General features: G+C 36.0%; 1 protein-coding gene and 2 pseudogenes across 4 annotated transcripts; 1 reads left to right on the forward strand and 2 right to left on the reverse strand.

The window, feature by feature from the left end:
- The first annotated feature begins 3,696 nt into the window (after nt 1-3,696).
- LOC135841011 (protein cbp-1-like) lies at nt 3,697-5,664 on the forward strand. Of its 4 annotated transcripts, none has more exons than XM_065357793.1 (4): nt 3,697-3,785; nt 4,191-4,261; nt 4,365-4,583; nt 4,677-4,835. In XM_065357793.1, the coding sequence occupies exons 2-4, from the start codon at nt 4,232-4,234 to the stop codon at nt 4,758-4,760; spliced, it is 333 nt and encodes a 110-aa protein (XP_065213865.1). In that variant the 5' UTR covers nt 3,697-3,785; nt 4,191-4,231; the 3' UTR covers nt 4,761-4,835. The 4 variants fall into 4 exon arrangements, 1 of the variants encoding a protein (XP_065213865.1); XR_010557830.1 differs by lacking the exon at nt 3,697-3,785 and adding an exon at nt 5,650-5,664 and having other exon boundaries at nt 4,185-4,261; nt 4,677-5,561; XR_010557827.1 differs by lacking the exon at nt 3,697-3,785 and adding an exon at nt 5,385-5,399 and having other exon boundaries at nt 4,185-4,261; nt 4,677-5,310.
- Nucleotides 5,665-5,975: 311 nt separating this feature from the next.
- On the reverse strand, nt 5,976-10,775 carry LOC135837298 (uncharacterized; annotated as a pseudogene).
- LOC135841001 (26S proteasome regulatory subunit 8-like) lies at nt 8,774-12,298 on the reverse strand (annotated as a pseudogene).
- Between the last annotated feature and the right edge of the window lie 3,441 nt (nt 12,299-15,739).

Consider the following 15,739-nt stretch of genomic DNA (forward strand, 5'->3'; position numbering starts at 1 on the left):
AATTGACAATTTTAATTTTGTTTCAGAATCATCTCTATCTGTATTTCTAATAGAAAGTTCATTTATCTGTTTTGAAGTTGATCAGCAGGGTTCTTCATCTTCAATGCTACAAAATTATTTATTCACAAATCAAGAATATGAAAATTTGGTACTTGGTATTTTTTTTAGGTGTTCCATGTTCATACAATGAATATTTCAGTACCTATAGGCTTCCTCTTACGATCCGCTCGCGCATTTAGCGCCAAATACCACATGGTTACGAGAATGTTTTGATTGTTTTCTTTTCTTTATCCACGGACATCCTGTTCTAACATTAGCGGTCAACTGCCTTGAAGGACAGTCAATCAGCTGGGCAAGGGAATTCGTTATACATGTGTATTTCTTTACTCGGCTAATAGGAGGGTGAGGGAGGAGGGACGCGGGTGGAATGTTGAATAACGCAGAACACTCTGTCGAATGGTACATTACTGTAGTCTGTAGTGAAATTGACACTTTTATACCTATAACAAGATTTACAAGCTACGTATATTGTTAACGTGTTTTTTTTTTTTTTTTTTTTTTTTACTACGGAGAATTATTGAGGGTGAAAACTACGATCTTTCTTTTGTGTTCATGCACATTATACCTACTCCTATATACTGGTACATACAGTTTTGTGCCGACGTCTGGGATCATTTGTAGTCCTGAGCACAAAATACTCATGAGTACCTATGTATGTAGTTCGATGTTTTAATTGGTAAAAATACTGGAATTAGTGGAATTGGAATGAGCGATTTTAAAATTGCAAAATCACCACAAATAATATCTATAGTTTTTTCACTTGCGCAAAAACTATAAAAATGCAAAATTGATAAATTAAACCAGGAAAACAACAAAGTGACGTGTGTAATGAAGGAGAAAGCAGGAGGAGACTCGAATTTTTTCATCCAACTTTTTACAAAATTTATCTGTGTCTTGAATTTTATCTACGCAAAAAAAATTGAAATTTTTTTATAACGAGACGTCGGTTTGTTTATTTTAATTCAATTTTTTTTAATACTGCTTATTGGCTAGAAACAAAATGAAAAACTATCAGATGAGAAAGCATAGTTGGGTCTGTTTGAGGAAGTGAGCGAAAATTCCAACAAAAAATTTTCAAAAGCTGACATTTTAGTCAGTAGTGAACAAAATATCGACTTCAATACCCCCTTCCCTTCAGCTCATCATGTTCCGGAATTTAATACGTAAATTTTAAAAATAGGTTACCTAATGAAAATTTGTGAAAATTGAACAACTGTTCGCCTTTTTTTTTTGTTTAAAATATTCTAAGAATCAATTAAAAAGGTAAAAAAAATGTCTCCAATAAAAAAATTGAAAAATACAAAAGTCAATTTTGAAGAAAACAAATTTAAGAAAATTCACAAAACTGCGTGAATGAGAAATTATTAAAATTAATCAAGATGTTTGAAAATTGGTTAAAAACAGGATAAGTAACGTAAACGCAAACATTGTGAAAACCCCTTGAAATAAATCAAGTTAAATGACCTGAAAATTGCAAATTTTGATGAAATGTTCATAATAATAAGTATTTACATATTTAAAAAATTTAAAACAGCATTTACAAAAATTAGAAAAACTTTGAACTATAGGTATTTTGATTAAGTAGGTATGCATAGTTTTTTTCAGTGTTTAAAAATCCTAAAAAATGAGCAATTTCGAATTTGCGAAATTGAATTTCTCGACTTTAATGGTCTCCGAATTTCCCAGCTTCAACCTCTCTCTCCCCTGACATTTTTTTTGAGAAAAAAAGATCACGATGATAAATTCCCAACAAAAAATTTCATTTTTCATATAATTTAATTCGCTTTTAAGATAACTTTTAGAATTTGGATGATTTTTGAGCAGAAGGTACCTAACAATTCAAGTTGGCTTCTGAAAAAAAAGGCTTCTAAAATAAAGTCTTCAAAAGAAATCCCAATTTTGGCCCAAATGATATCGTGGGTGTGGAAAAAATCGAATCGCGTAAATGACTTTTTCCCAGAAGTTCAGTACGTACCTGACAAAATCAGGAAAAGCCGTTCGTCTAAAATGTTTTGAAAACTACGAAAAAATTGTCCAATTGAAGAATCTTCAATCTATGGAATGAAATAAATGCTCTGATTTTGCGCATAAGGTCCTTGGAATAAGCTGAAGAAGGGCGTGGGATGGTTTCCAACCCTTTTTTAACATTTTCGTATCATATTTTTAGAGCTTAGAGCTGAAAAAATTGCCCTTGAAATTTGGGGACATTTCAAACTCCTTCATCCATTTGTCTCCCTTCCAACTCACCGTAAGTCTCAATGTTTCTACTTATTCTACCATCTCTACATTAAGCGTTTCAATTCTCAAGTCGGAAAAATAATCTAATCAGATTAAATTTACTGTTTTTAAAATTTCTGGGCATATAAAACCATCCCTCCCCTCATTTTTCAAGATCCTGATGCCTCAAATATTATCGAAGTAGGTAGGTACTCTCTTCAAATGAGTTTTATAAGATTAATCAAAATTTAATCATTAATTTCATGTTTTTTAGGCAGCAAGACAATGGATTTTCTTTTTTATATTTTTATGGTGATTTTTACTTTTGCTGACCTATGAAATTTTGAAAACTTCTGGTGACCATTTAGCAAATGAATTTTCGAAAAAGTCCTCATTTTTTTGCAGAAAATATGTTGGATATACGTGTATTCTAAATCAACTCACAAAAGTTTTGAAAAGTACTAGGCCGTGCAATATTGTTTGAAACTGAATAAGTAGTAAAAACGAGGATACGCATCAAGAAATGAACAGTTTTGAAAAGCATAACTTTGTAAAGAAATTCAATTTCAAACTTTATATTTATTTTCTTCTCTTAAAGGAAAAAATTCAACTGAAAAATTGATCTTTCACATGAATTATTGCTCAGCAGAAAGGAAGTTCACAAGAGATCAAAAAATGACTTCAAAATTCTCGAAAATGGACTCAATTTTCTAACTAAATTACACGTCACATGTAGTGAAAACTGAAAAATACTGTTTAAATAAAAAATACTTATTTACAAATTTACGAATTATTTTCCCAGGTTTTTCGAGAGACTCCGGACTCGGTAGAAATAAAGAAAGATAAAAAAATAAACCAAAAGGATAAGTAATATTAGGTACTAATATTGTACGTTTCATTCAATCATCATCATGGGTAGGTGGCTAGACGCCTACATAACTACATATCGGCAACTCCTATAACAAATGTACAACGTGTAATGGATGGAACGAGTATAATAGGCCTTTCACCATGGGTATCCCTGAAATCTATGGCTGAACGAGTAATAATAACGGAATAACGCGAATAAGAAAGAACGATACTGCCGTAACCAAGTTTCTATATACGTACGCCCACCAGCCAACGTCCTTCTACTTTCACAACATACTAGTATTTGTTGGGGGTCTTTCATCCTGTGTGCCTTTAACTTCTAGGGTTAAGTTTAAAGTTTAAGGTTACGGTTAAATTCAGTATAGCCGCACCTGAATAACGTTATGTTAATTGTTATGACATCACGCGTCATCGTCTTCACAGCCACACTGATTTTTGCTTGAGCCAATCAGAAGACAGCAAACGGGCATGTTGGCTGATCGCATGTGTGATCTGGGAAAAGCGATAGCGAATAGGCGGAAACGTCGCAATGGTTATTCCTTATCAGTTATCATTTTTGTTACAAAATACGGATCACGAATGGTTACTTGTAATTAAACGTATTTGTCATTAATTACAATAATTTTTGGGTACGCCAAACTGCTTGTTAGTGGTGCAAAGTTATCGATGTGAGCTTATATCGATATTTTCGATATATCGAAGATTTTACATCGATTACATCGATGTACATCGAAATTCAAAAGTGAAATTTTTTTAGAGAGAAAATCTGGGAAAATTGGCAATGTTTTACAGACGAAACGACGTAAATCGTAAAATACCAGTAAAACTGCATTTTTCTTGCTGTTTTCATGAGTCACGTACAATTTTTCATCAAAGCATTCTGATTTTTATAAAATTAAGTTCAAATTGCAGTTCAAAAAACAGGTTTTTCAACGAATTTTTGCAATTTTGATGTACATCGATGATCGGAATGTTACATCGATGCACATCGATATCTTCTTAAATCGATGTACATCGATGTATATCGATAACTTTGCACCACTACTGCTTGTTCGGGTATATCTTTGGAGATCATTTCGACGAAATGAGTCACGTTATTATAAAACCAGTGCAGGTGAGTGTATTGCATGAACCACTTTATCGCCCATTACTCTCTTGTTCATATGCTTTCGATATGGGTAGAACGTAACTGTTGCCTGAATTTTATCGTGTTTCAGCGCTTGTCGCCCTCGGAAAAAGCTTTCGTAGAAAGAAATGTACGTCTGTTGGCCCATCTGTCCACATGTAAGACAAGGAACTGTGGAGAGTCTGGTTGTTCCGAACTAAGAGAGTTCTTGCGTCATGGTGCATTTTGTAAGATGGGAATCAAGCAGAATTGCCAAAAATGTATTAATATTGTAGCTCTTGCTGTATATCATGACGAGCAGTGCAATCAGGTGAGTGAAATGGGCTAATGTCTTCATGCTACTTTCGCCTTGCCTATCTTTTTGAGGTGGTTCAATTGATATCTTATTTGTGTAATCTCGTAGGCCGAAGGCTGTCAATTCAAACTGTGCCGTAAAAAAATTAGACCGACGTATCACGTTGTGCCCGAAAATCCAAATCTGTTTTAGTCACTTGGGAACGAGCAACTTATAATTTATGAAAGTTGATCTGTAGTTCGTGAATTAAATAAAAGTTCATTCATATATTCTGTGTATTTTGTACGAATACCTTATGGTGCGATGTTATAATGTGTACGTAGATGAAATAGATTATATTGTCCAGAAAAATCCATACGATTTGTTAAGTATTCATGATATAAAAATGGTATACAAAGGTTAAAATAATAATCGACCAATGACCAAGTAAATGAAATGAAAAGATGATCTGTAGACGAAGACGAACAAGTTATTTTCGAGGAAGCTCGTAGAAAGTTACTAAAGGTGAATAATCGTTACAAAGTGTAATTGTTTCGTTATTATTCTCATCTTGCGCATTTTGTAAACTGTATGATTCAACTTGCCTTGTGATATTGAAACATCAATGACAGATCAAAGATCGAAGAAAAAATTACAAGCCGAGCTCGCCGATTTGAATTTCGACTTGGAAGCTTAGCGTTCGAAAGTTATGGAATCAGAGAAGAAACAGCGTAACTTCGACAAAGGGTTGGCAGAAGAAAAAGTAATCTATTGTTATGATTATTATTTTCAAATCATCCCGTTCGAACGAAAATTTTAATTTGGCCTGTTTCTCAGGCTGTGACCGAACAAACAGCCAACGAAGGAGACGCCGTCGAATGCGAAGATTTGGATGATAGAAACAGCGGACAAAAACGTGCACGAATTAGAGAAAGCTAAACGCAGGAAGATGCCAAATTACGCTTAGAAGTCAATATGCAAGCTTTGAGAACGCAATTTGAAAGCGATCTACAGGTGCGTCGATACTGAATATCCATACGTTTGTTGTGTTCGAGAGAATCAGCGTTTCAAATTGAAACCCAAAATTCAAAATTTTCTACAGCCTAAAGAAGATTAAGGCGAGGAGAAAAGTGAACTATGTATACAGTACGTAGCTAAAGCTTGGAAACATACGCATTTATATCGCGACAACAGCCAATTCAAACCCTTCAGAAATCAAATCCCACGTTATTATTCGTTTTAAATATCGCAATTTCTGTAGATGATACGATTTTTCTTTTCATAAAAATTACGCTGAATTAAATGACAAAATATTCTTAGCTTCACAGTATCCTTAGCAGACATATTTATTTACCATCACAGTGCAATACGAAATACTCGACGAAAATCACGCGGTGTACAGGTTCAACTCAAAGATTTACCATACAATCGTCTTTAAAATTTTTATTTCATCGTATGAAGAGTGATATTCCAAAACTCGCTTTGTCCATTTTTATCAAAGTTGAGTTTTCAGTGGTACCTGGTAGATGAAGTATTAACTCACATTCCTACATCATCAACCTACCAAAATGAGGTGTTAAACTCACTTAAATAGCCAATTCACTAAAAATTTAAAAAAAAATAATGTTCCAAAACGCGCTTTGTCCATTTTTATTGAAATTTTTTTCAGCAGTATTTAGTGGATGAAATGTATACCTACACTCCTACATCATAAATCCACCCAAATAAAGTGCTAAACTCGCCTAAAAAGCCAATTTACCCGTTTAAAGGGAAACTGTTTTTCCTCTCTCCTGAAAAGTTGTGAAAATGGACAAAGCGAGTTTTGGAATATCACTCTTTGTATGCTTTAAAGCCGCACTATGCATTTTTAAAAGATTTTTATCGTTTTTTTAAAGAAGTAACTTAGTTATAAAATGTGATGAATATTTGTACACAATTATTTAAATGGTACCTACGCTACATACACACATATACACAGTACATACTTATAAATAAAATACACGTAAAAATTTCCCTAAATTAAATATTCATAAAAAATAAAATGCAAGATGAAAACATTGAAAAATTACGTCTAAAAAGCTAATACAAAAGGCAGAGTATCCTAAAACGATACCTCGGGTTTGAATATTGATTGAATGTTTCACGAAATATTAGCCTCGTTTTGCTCTTTCTAATAAAAAATTGACGTAATTCTCAATATTTGAGTGCACGAATAAAATACAGTATGAATAGGAAAACTTTAGAAACAAAAAGCTTAAAGCCAACTAGAATCACATAATAATATCCATAACGTAATAACGGTAACTTATAACACATTTCAAAATAATTAAATTGAAAAAAGAAAAGAAAAAATTAATGAAAAATACGGTAAATAAATAACGCGGATTACATGGAAAACGAAAACAAAACAAACTCATCATGGGAATACATATTAGCACTTTAGATTTATTTTTGAAATTCGAAAATATACGAAAACTTGAAATTCGGATTAATTTTAGCATTCAAATCGATATGACCAGCCGTACTTAGTTAGAGTTACCTACCCAGAATACCTTCAGATGATCATTCGTTTTTATGAAAAAAATGCGTAAAATTGTAGGAATGACTAAGTATAGATGTTTGGAAAATGAACGCGGATGTTGATAATTCGTTTATATTAGTTAAAATGGATCAACCACTAGAAGTAAAAGAATTTCGAAATGAGAAATTCGTTATTCCAATTTCGATATTTTAGGGATAAAAATGGGGAAAAAAAGAAGACTTGGAAAAAATGCCAAAGACACGCGGGTGTGATTAGTTAATTAGATGCGACATGTAGGCAAATCTGAATGCATCGCGAAATTAGAGATTTCAACATCGAACAGCGGTCGGTTTTCGCGATGCATGACGCGAATTTCATTGCATGCTACCGTATTTTTTACTAGCTGGCGCAGCATTGGTGCTGTCCTGTTCCGAATAATCTTCAGTCTTATTAAACGCGTTGCTGATCGCTTCGACTAACCTTTCGCGAAAAGTTTTATACTCCATATCGCTGGCATTGGAAAAATCAAAATCGGCTACCTCCACGATGTACCTTGTAAAATGAAACAAACGACGATCGAAGTTAATTTGAATTTACTAACAAGCTAAGCTAATAAACTTTCATCTCTGGTTCTCGAACGGACGTTACCTGTGCCTGCTCTGCACGTAAAAAGCTACTCCAAATGTGATTAAAATGATTGCCACAATAGCCGCGGCCACAGGAACAATTATGACAGATATTTAGGGGTGCTTAGTCACTACGTATAAAACGAGAACGCATTATTATCGTTTAAAAATCGCAAAACATGGGAAAAATAAGAAACATTGTCGTCGCAAATCGCATTTACCTTCGTAGACATTCACGTTAACCCCTCTGACGACTTTCTGTACGTCATGTTCTACAATAATAACGACCATGTAGTTGGTCGAATTGCCGAAATATTGAGGAATTTCGAAATTACAGGTACTCAGGTATTTTTTCCTCGTCGTGCAACTTTCGTTACCGCTAATCGAATAATTACCGATATGAAATTGCACGCAATAACTGAAAGGAGCCGAACCGTTGCACCAAACCTGAGATAAAAAAAATAGCTAGAAAATTTGAGCGCGAATAAAAATTTAGCTACGCTCTCGGGGGCCTTACTTGTAAGTTCAACAAATCGCCATGCTGCAACCAATTATTGCCTTCCACTTTGAAATTTGAAATGGGAGCTGAAAATGAAAATCAGATCATCAGAGAACACGATACTTGTAGAACGAAACGACAAAATACTTCCTCCATGATACTGGCTATTACGCAAGATTTTAACGTTACACACTCGGACTCACCTTTTACTTTTACTTGACGAGAAAATAAACCGTAGGTGCTGCAGTTATCAATCAAGCGGCGAAAATGTATTACTCGAACAATGGAAATCTATAGGCGGCACGGTTGAATTGTCCACGACGCCGTCGTTTACAGTGAAATACGCGAATTCGGTATTATTCGATTTCGCGTCGTTCGCATTTGTCGAATTCATCAAAATTAACTCGGTCGAAGATTCCGTATTCAAGGTAGTAGCGCGCGTGTAATTTGTACTATTCGAATCGTGCGAAGCGATGATTATGGCAACGATGGTATGCGTAACATCGCTTGTCGTTTAATTGTAAGCCAACGCCATATCGTTTGTTTTTCCGATATATTTGCAATCCAGGTACCAATGCGTAGTGACGTTGGTGTCAGCTATATAATTTGCGTCCGGTTGGTGAAGAGTAATTATGATGTTTCACTTTGGTAGCGTTAGAAATGTAATCAGAAGTAGAAGACGTTCCATTTTGTTTCAAAGTTATTTCGCAGTTTGAATAGCCTGCGAACATTTAGGTTGAATTACGAGAACATGCCACCCAACTGTAGTTGTCATGAAAAGGTAAATTATGTAGGTATATAGGTATTAGGTATACTCACTCGTCAATTCGAATGATTTTCTTCGAGAACACAATGACCAATTGATGATGAAAAGGGTAGAAAACACTTCAACTTCTACTTGATGCGAGCCAGCCTTGATTTTATCGGGCGAATAAGATACGGTCCAATTAGACTGGGAGTTGTTACTAACATACTAAACAAAAATTTCATTGATAAGTAGGTATTCGGTTTTCGAACAAATGCGATTACATGCGCAAGAATTCCACCTCGCCGTGATGTTGTTGCTTTTCAGCGTTATCCTTCCACTTGAATTTGTAAGTTCCTTCCGGCTCTTTACCTCCTTTTAGATACAGACGGGCGCTAAATGTGATATTTGCTCCAACAACCACTGGTCCATTGTCGCTGATGTTCACGTAATAATCGCTGGCTGTAACAATACAATAACGTAGGTGTTTATTACTGCTGCGGCTGCACGTTGCAGGTAAATAGATTGACATTCCAACTGTTTTCCTTGTTCGTGTTCTTAAAAATTTTTATTGACACGCATATTATTAGGCCGTAACTCGTTTGCGCACAGATGGGGAAAAATGACCGCAGCAAGTAGAGGTGGTTTGCGCACAGGGTAGCTGTAGTGACCACAACTCGTTTGCGCACATGTATGCAAATTGCAATTGTACATGGTTCCTAGCTTTTTAGATTCATCGAATGGGTCACTAGTCACTGCATTGATATAGCAAAGCAGTGCTGTAATGTGAAAATTCATCGAGTGGGTTCTGTGATAGACAGGTACCTAGTACCTACATCTCAGCACATGATGATATTAAAGTGCTAGAGAGGGGAAGTATACGCATACGCCATATTGGTTCTAACCAACGGTTCGATTATTCGCGGATTCGGGTGGATTTTTATGTAGTTTCGAACTAAAGACAATTAAATTTTCTATCGATTGATGTTAAATTTTTGTCATTTCGCGAAAACTTGACGATTTTATGAATACTTCTATTACCCAATTTTTTCATACTACATATGCCAACTTTAAACTAAAAATACTCGAAATCTTCAGTGAACACATAGGTATTTTAATATAGCAAAATGTTCGTAATTTCATCCCCTTTAAAATGGGTGTTTATAGAAAGCTCTACATGTAACCGTTCAAAAGTTCTAGAAGTTTGAAGCTGCGAAAACAAGGCAGGGGAAAACGAGGCAGTCATTTTATCCTTTTTAAAATGGTTTTATCAAAAGCTCTACCTTCTACCATTCAAAAGTTCTTGAAGATCAAAGTTGCGGAAGCCGGAAATGTGGGTCACCTAAAGCAGACAGTCCTAAGCCTGTGAACATGAGAGGAAAAATATGTGCGCAAACGAGTCGTATTGTCCCTATATGCCCCTAAATTTCCTGTGCGCAAACGAGTTATGTTTTCCCCCATTTGTGCGCAAACCACTTGCAGCCTATTATTATATATTTTTGAGACGTCGTTGTAGCGTCATAAAACGAAATGGCGTTGAATAATGGATATAATTATTTCACAATACGATAAGGTACGTTGTGTTGGTCGAATAGAAAACGGCGAGGACGTTTTCCTCCTATCGGGTCTCGTAACAAGTTCCCAAATGAAAAACATTACGTGTGGCAGATGGATGCGAAAAACTGACTATCGATCAAAATTGCGAATCGAGAATGTAATATTCGCGACGATTTAATCAAATAACAGTAGTACTAAGGTTTTGGAGTACGGAGAAATAAGCAAGGAGATACTCACCAAAAACGCCACCAATTAAAGGTACGATTATGAACCACTTCATCATACTAGAATCCACCGAAACACTTCGAACTTGTGCAAATTATAATTCCATCACCGATTACAGTTTCAATTGAGCAGAGCAGTTTGAGCGTTATAAATACAAATTTTTTAAGCAAGCTGAAAAGAATGATGGTGATGATAAAAATCTAATTAATCATCATTTCGACCAATAGAAAATCCAATACCCCAGTAGAAGAGATTGATTAATTTTTTGGCTTTTTCACCGTTGTAGCCTGTAGGACGCGATCCAGTTTTTTTGTCATAGACTAGGAGCGTGTTCACGAGCCATTACGAAAAGTTCAGAACCATACGCGAACCTTCGCCGATAAATTTTTGTACTAGTTCCGAACCGGAGACACGTATAAACGTACATTCGGTGTGATGAGCTACGGCTCGAGCCAATAACGTTTTACCCGTACCGGGAGGTCCGTATAAAAGCACACCTTTCGGTTGAGCTATACCTAAAGCTTCGAACAACTCGGGATGCTTGACCGGCAACTCGATAACTTCTTTGATTTCTTTTATCTGTTTATCTAAACCGCCGACCATCTCGTAGGTGGAATCGGGTACCTTTTCGACCATCATCAGCGATACCAGAGGATCGACCTTGTTCGGTAGGATCTTATGTAACGTGTAGCTCTCGTTTCTCAAAGCGACTCGAGAATTCGGAGTCACATCGGTCATTTCGATATTCTTATCTAAATCTACGACAAACTTTCCCTCCGGGTGTACCTTGACCAGCACTTTCTTCTTATCCATTGGTTTGATCACTTCGCCAACGTACGATCCTTGTTCTTGCAGAAGCATGATTTCTTCGCGTAACATACGAACCTTGGCGTTTAGCTCGTTACGTTGAGCTTCCAGACGGCGCAGGTTTTGCGTACGATCTTGAATAATTAACTGCAAAGTCTCAACCTTGTATTTGTAATACGACTTGATACCGTCGTTTTTCTTCGGTTTACTTTCGCCCTGTTCTTTTTGAGCAGCTTTTAGAGGAGCTGCGGCCGCAACTTGAGGCAGTTTGGCGTACGTTTCGTCTACCTGCATCGGTACGACGACAGGACCTTTTTTCACCATTCTTGAGATAGATGATTACCCGTTATCACACACAGATTCCTGTACAACAAACAGAACACTCTGGTTAATTACGATGTACAAAGTGTGAGATCATACGGTTTATAGCACAACTGCTAGCAAGAAAGTATATTCATTGAACCGTTTTTTGGCCAGTTGAACGTATATTTTGCAATAAAATCGCAAATATGTTGCGTTATCTGGGAAGGAGCTTCTGCACGAATTGTAACAAAGAACATTGGATGATGTACTCACCTCGAGAATGAACAGCAACAGAGAATGGTGTAGTTCACAAATGTAACATATTCAATGTGGAATTCTATCACTTGAACGAATTAATTTTGGCAAAAATATAGAAAAATTAACAAAATAACTCTGACAGTTGTGAGAAAAAAAGTCCGTCGCAATCTAGGGAAGGCAACAACACAAAGTCTACCTTATCAGTCTACCCCTAGTCTACCCAGGAGAAAAATCAAAAATGTCGCCTACGGCTCTACAGACATCCGCAAACCGCATTTAAGCAACTTCCACATGCGATCGCGTACGCCTGTATGTGTGTATGTACGCGTATACGTGCGCGCGCGTGGGGGGGTAGTTTTCGACTGTGTTTTGCAACATGTAAATCGTTAAAAAACGGGTTTCGGCAAGCTGCTCGGTAGACGCTTGGCTATGGTAACGGATCGCTGTGCAAGAAGTCTGGGTTCGATTCCCGCGTGGGACGGAAATTTTTTCAAAATTTTTTTTCCCGATTTTTATTTTTACGAGTTCAATTTTTACAGAAAATTCAATTTAATTATTTTTTTTTGATTTTGAACCATGAATAATTTACTAATTAGGCGAGGCGAAGCCGAGCCGTTTAAAATTTATATTTCATTCGATGAGCATTACTCCCCTTGGTGAGTTCAGACGGAGGCTGGACATTTACCGTGTATGTAGCACTTGCGGTTGTTTATAAAAAAATTGTACTCACCGAGGCCGAAGGCCGAGGGAAGTTAACAGACATAGTATGAACAACAAAGCGACCAGCGCAACCGAGGCGAAGCCGAGGTGAGCAGACACAACGCCCCCCAACACTTTAAAAAAAATTTGAAAAAAAATTAAAATCGAAAAAATGGCACAAACTGTGATGACTGACACCTTCGAAAAATTGGCACTTTTGAGTGATTTTAACACGTTTTTAGCGATCGCATGTGGAAGTTGTTAAAATGCACAAACACCGGTATTTTCACGGCTCGTACTATTTGTATTTCTTTTCAATGCGTAATTTTGCGAGGAGGTACCGAATAATTTCAAGATTCAAAGTAGAGAATTATAGAAATTTGAGTTTTACTCGAAATCAGTCTCGGGGAGCCCACAATTTTTTTACATCATATTAAAGCAATTTTTATCCTCTTTTCAACGGTATAATTTTTTTCGAAATCCTCAAACGCGATCGTGCTTAAAAACGTGAAAAACTGCCTAATTTTGAGAAAAAAAAGTGGTTTGAGATGAATTAAACAATTTTTTCTCAAAATTCACCTCGACGAGCCCAACATTTCTTTGCACCATATTAAAGCATTTTTTATCCTCTTTCCAGCGATATAAATTTTTTCAAAATCCTCGAACAGGAACAAGCTTTAATAAGCGAACTTAGAGCAGAAAACTACTTAGGAGAAAAATGTCTCCAATCTCCAATCCAGTAGACCACAGGTAGACACAGAAATAGATTTGAGTTCAACTCGAAATCCATCTCGAAGAGACCGCAATTTTATTATAACATTTTAACGCATTTTTTATCCTCTTTTTAATGGTATAATTTTTTTCGAAATCCTCAAACGCGATCGTGCTTAAAAACGTGAAAAACTGTGTAATTTTGAGGGGAAAAAGTTGTTTGACATGAATTAAACAATTTTTTCACAAAATTCACCTAGACGAGCCCAACATTTTTTTGTACCACATTATAGCAATTTTTATTCTCTTTCCAATGGTTTAATTTTTTTTAACATCCAGGACAGTGAACTCGCTTAAAAAAGCGAACTTGGAGCAGAAAACTGCTTAGGAGAAAAATGTCACCAATCCATCCGGTAGACCATATAGGTAGACTGAGAATAGATTTGAGTTTTACTCGAAAACCATCTCAAAGAGACTACAATTTTTTTACGTCATATTAAAGCAATTTTTCTCCTCTTTCCAGTGGTATCATTTTTTTCAAAATCCTCGCAATTTTTCATCGAGTAAATTGCATATTTACGAGATGAAAAAGGATGAAAAGAGGCCAAATGGCCATTATTTTGAATAAAATTCACCAAAATTCATTTTTGAGCATAAGGATGGTATGATAGAAAAAATTCAGCACCACACAACGATACCAAAATAATAAAAATCCACGGAATGATTCGTTGAAAACTGCAATATTCCTACTTGAGCTCTTCAATTTCTAGCTAAAACCTTTTACATCTCGAAAAATTGCAAATTTCTCGATGAAAAATTTCGAGGATTTTAAAAACTTTTATATCATTGGAAAGCTGATAAAATTCTGCACAAAATGACGCCATAAAACAAGGGGGTCGTCCATCTGGTTCAAAAGTTCTGACGAGTCGAAGTATAAAGTTGATAAAAAGTGACCTAAAGTAAGCTACCTATTTCAAGTTGAATTTTTTCATGGAAAATGCAGCGCTCAGATAGAAAAATTGCAGTTTTGAGCGAACTATTTGGTGGATTTTTTTCATCTTGATACCATTGCGTGGTGCTAAAAATTTCCTACCAAGCAGTACCCTTAAAAATGAATTTTGGTGAATTTTATTCAAAATAATGGCCAGTTGGCCTCTTTTCATCCTTTTTCATCTCGTAAATATGCAATTTACTCGATGAAAAATTGTGAGGATTTTGAAAAAAATGATACCACTGGAAAGAGGAGAAAAAATGCTTTAATATGACGTAAAAAATTGAGGGCTCCTCGAGAAAACGCGCATTTGATCACTCGAGCCTCGAGCGAGTGCGCGAGGCACTTGTACTGTTGTACTAGTAGGATAAAATATTAGGTTTGTTCGTTTTTATTACTCGGTCTAACCGGGTCTACACTTTCCTTACTCTCCTTACTCCGCTCTCCACTTTTTACCCCTGATTTAACCAAAGACCTATAACAGGTCTCTGGATTTAACCTTACCCGGGTAAGAAACCTGGTTAAAAACGAACAAACCGGCAGTGAGACATTTGACCCATGCGACATATGACCCATGCGACATTTCACCCATGTTTTTATCAATTTTGGATTTTCACAAAACGACATTTGACCCATGCGACATTTAACCCATGTTCTGATAAATGTTTGCATCACACCAATATGCGACATTTGACCCATGCGACATTACACCCACATGAATATCCGATGTGAAATAGACATTTCGCCCATGCGACAATTGACCCAGGGTAATTCAAAATAGCGACATTTGACCCAGGCAACGGTTTAATTACAAATTGGCACATTTGACCCATGCGACATTTGACCCATGATGTTATTAATGCTGAAATGTCTCCTTTGCGACATTTGACCCATGCGACATTACACCCATTAGATATTGTGAAAGTAGCACTACGCAGTGGAGGAAATCAAAGGCAGCCAACCATCTACATAAAACTTCTTTTAGATCTTTCCCTGTATTTAAAAATCAGTGCGTGCGGTGAAATACAAAATATACCTTTTCAATTTTCATTCTCTGTTTTATATGGGAAAGCAGTACTCTCGTCACAGTATGGTTCCGCATTTCAATGCTTTCGTTTATTGCAGGGTCGTAAATAAATACTAGGAATGTTGGGATATACCTGTTTTTTTTTCTTCTTTTTTTCCAACAAAACTACCCTTCGGCTACAGTATAGTATAAAAGAGGACGATCTTTTTTTTTATTTCCTATG

The sequence above is a fragment of the Planococcus citri genome, chromosome 1 (genome assembly GCF_950023065.1).
Source record: "Planococcus citri chromosome 1, ihPlaCitr1.1, whole genome shotgun sequence".
NCBI lineage: Eukaryota > Metazoa > Arthropoda > Insecta > Hemiptera > Pseudococcidae > Planococcus > Planococcus citri.